The sequence below is a fragment of the Amphiura filiformis genome, chromosome 5 (genome assembly GCF_039555335.1).
Source record: "Amphiura filiformis chromosome 5, Afil_fr2py, whole genome shotgun sequence".
In the NCBI taxonomy this organism is placed as follows: Eukaryota; Metazoa; Echinodermata; class Ophiuroidea; order Amphilepidida; family Amphiuridae; genus Amphiura; species Amphiura filiformis.
The window spans coordinates 2316926-2319062 of record NC_092632.1 but is presented as its reverse complement, the minus strand read 5'-3'; the positions used below and the strand labels follow the sequence as shown (position 1 = coordinate 2319062).

The following is a 2137-nucleotide window of genomic DNA, read 5'->3' as shown; positions in this document are numbered from 1 at the left end:
TATTGCATAATTATCTGGGTAGTTTGTATTAATTGCATAATCATAGGTGATCATGACACTGTTACATTGTTATCTATACTTTTTTGTAAAGAAGTCCAAACAACAGGTGCTGAAGCATAGTTCTGAAGGCAGTGATAGTTTCAATAACAATCCAAAATTGAAAGATCGTGATATTAAACTACTTAGGAGATTAGCTAAAAGTTTCATGATAATGTGGGCAGCATTATCAGCAATATTTCAATCTGCGTAAGATACAAAAAACTATAATTGCTAATGACGGCTGATATAAGTGATCATTTTCGAGTTTGAGGTTGACAAGCCTATTTTCATATACTCAATTAATCAGATCAGTAACTCACCGACGTAAGTATTTGTTATTCATGCATTTGCTTCAGCAGCAATTCGAAGGCAGAGTGAATCTTGATGCCACATAGTATTGTTTCTATTTTATGGTAAATAAAGTGGACTTTATCTGAGTTTTATCTGGCACATGTCTGGCAGTTTGTTCTAATCTAACTTGTATTATTTTAAAGAATTACATTAAAAATGGATATTTTGCAGACAGCTTCGACTTCCACAGTTTTTCCTGACACACACGAATATGAATGGAACACATCTGTCAATTTGGGTAGAATTTTCCTACGAGGCCGATTCATTCCTTATTTTGTCTTTCTTATTCTGATGGCATTAATGGGAACTTTTGGTAATATTCTCATTATCGTTTCTGTGGCTCTAAATAAAAAGCTTCAAGTCACCAGCAACGTATTTATTGTCAATCTTGCACTTGCTGATTTATCTGTCAGCTCTGTCATTACTCCCTTCACCGCAATTGGACTTTTTAACGACGCCGAATTCTTTTACAGTTTCCCGATTTTATGCAGTATTCTTGGATCACTGGCTGTAGTCAGTTGCTCTTGTTCCATATGGTCTATTGTATCAATATCACTTGAAAGATATTTACACATCTGCCATCCAGCTTCGCATCGGAAAGTTTATAATCGGCAATCAATAATGCTTATCGTGCTCTGTGTATGGCTAATTGCTGCGGCCGTCGCTCTTCCTTACTTTGACTATTTTGGTTGGGGAAGTTACGAATATATCTACCGAGTTCTCAGCTGCTCTTGGACATATAAGGGAAGCTATTTCTACAGTTACTATGTGATTGGTTTAGGACTGATTGTGCCGATGATTATTATACCATATTGTTACATCCGAATCTATTTGTTTGCCAAGAAATCAAAGCAACGAGTGCTAAAGCATAGTTCTGAAGGCAGTGGTAGATTCGTCAACAACACAACATTGAGGGATCGTGATATTAAACTCCTTAAGACGGTAGCTACAATTTTGGCAGCTTTCATGACAATGTGGGCACCGTATACTTCTGGTATAGTGTTTAATTTCTACGGCAACTGGCCGGATTGGTATCTACAGACAGGAGTCGCTCTGTTATTATCTAACAGCTCAATTAACTTTATCATTTATGGCATTATGAATACCAATTTCCGTCGTAGTTATAGTATGATATATTATAAGATATGCTGTAGGAAATGGGACACAGAGTCTAGCGACATTGACATGGAGGAAAGGTTCAAAGCAGACACTAAAGTCAATAGTACACTTAAACTGGATCCTGCAATTGTTGGCACTATCACTGCTGCTAATATTTAAATTCATTGTGTCTTATCATTGGACTGCTAAAATACTTTTTGGTTGGTGCAGTTCTTTTAACTCAGTTTACTCCACCGATCCTTTTTTTCAACCAAATTCTTTTATCTGCAGACATTTCAAGCAAATTTCTTAAGCAATTGACTCAATCAATGAAAGTTATTTATTTTTCATCAGGAATCAAAAGATATTCTGTTGAAAATGGGGCACAAAGTCTAACTAACGAAAATAATTTGAGGAAATATTCATAGGAGGCAGTAAAGACGCTGGTGGTACGGTTATTGGCCTATAGAAATATGCATTATTTTATTGGCATATTTTTATATATATTTTTTGTCGCTAATTTATTTCTAATACTTATATTCGTGAGCAAGTTACAATAATCATTTCTAAAAATGGAATGAGGAATGAAAATTTGTTGTTTTTTTCGCATAAAGGTTTTTGGATTTAACATTTTAAATGCATATTAGTA

The 2137-nt window shown here is 34.9% G+C and overlaps 1 protein-coding gene across 1 annotated transcript; it reads left to right on the top strand.

Annotated features, from left to right (window-relative positions):
• Positions 1 to 1011: 1011 nt before the first annotated feature.
• Positions 1012 to 1668, top strand: LOC140151733 (melatonin receptor type 1A-like). The gene has a single exon (XM_072174071.1). It carries the CDS (start codon positions 1012 to 1014, stop codon positions 1666 to 1668), a length of 657 nt encoding a protein of 218 aa, XP_072030172.1.
• The last annotated feature ends 469 nt before the right edge of the window (positions 1669 to 2137 follow it).

Excerpts from the sequence above, each read along its gene's own strand:
- LOC140151733 (XM_072174071.1), top strand. The coding sequence starts at position 1,012 with ATGCTTATCGTGCTCTGTGTATGGCTAATTGCTGCGGCCGTCGCTCTT.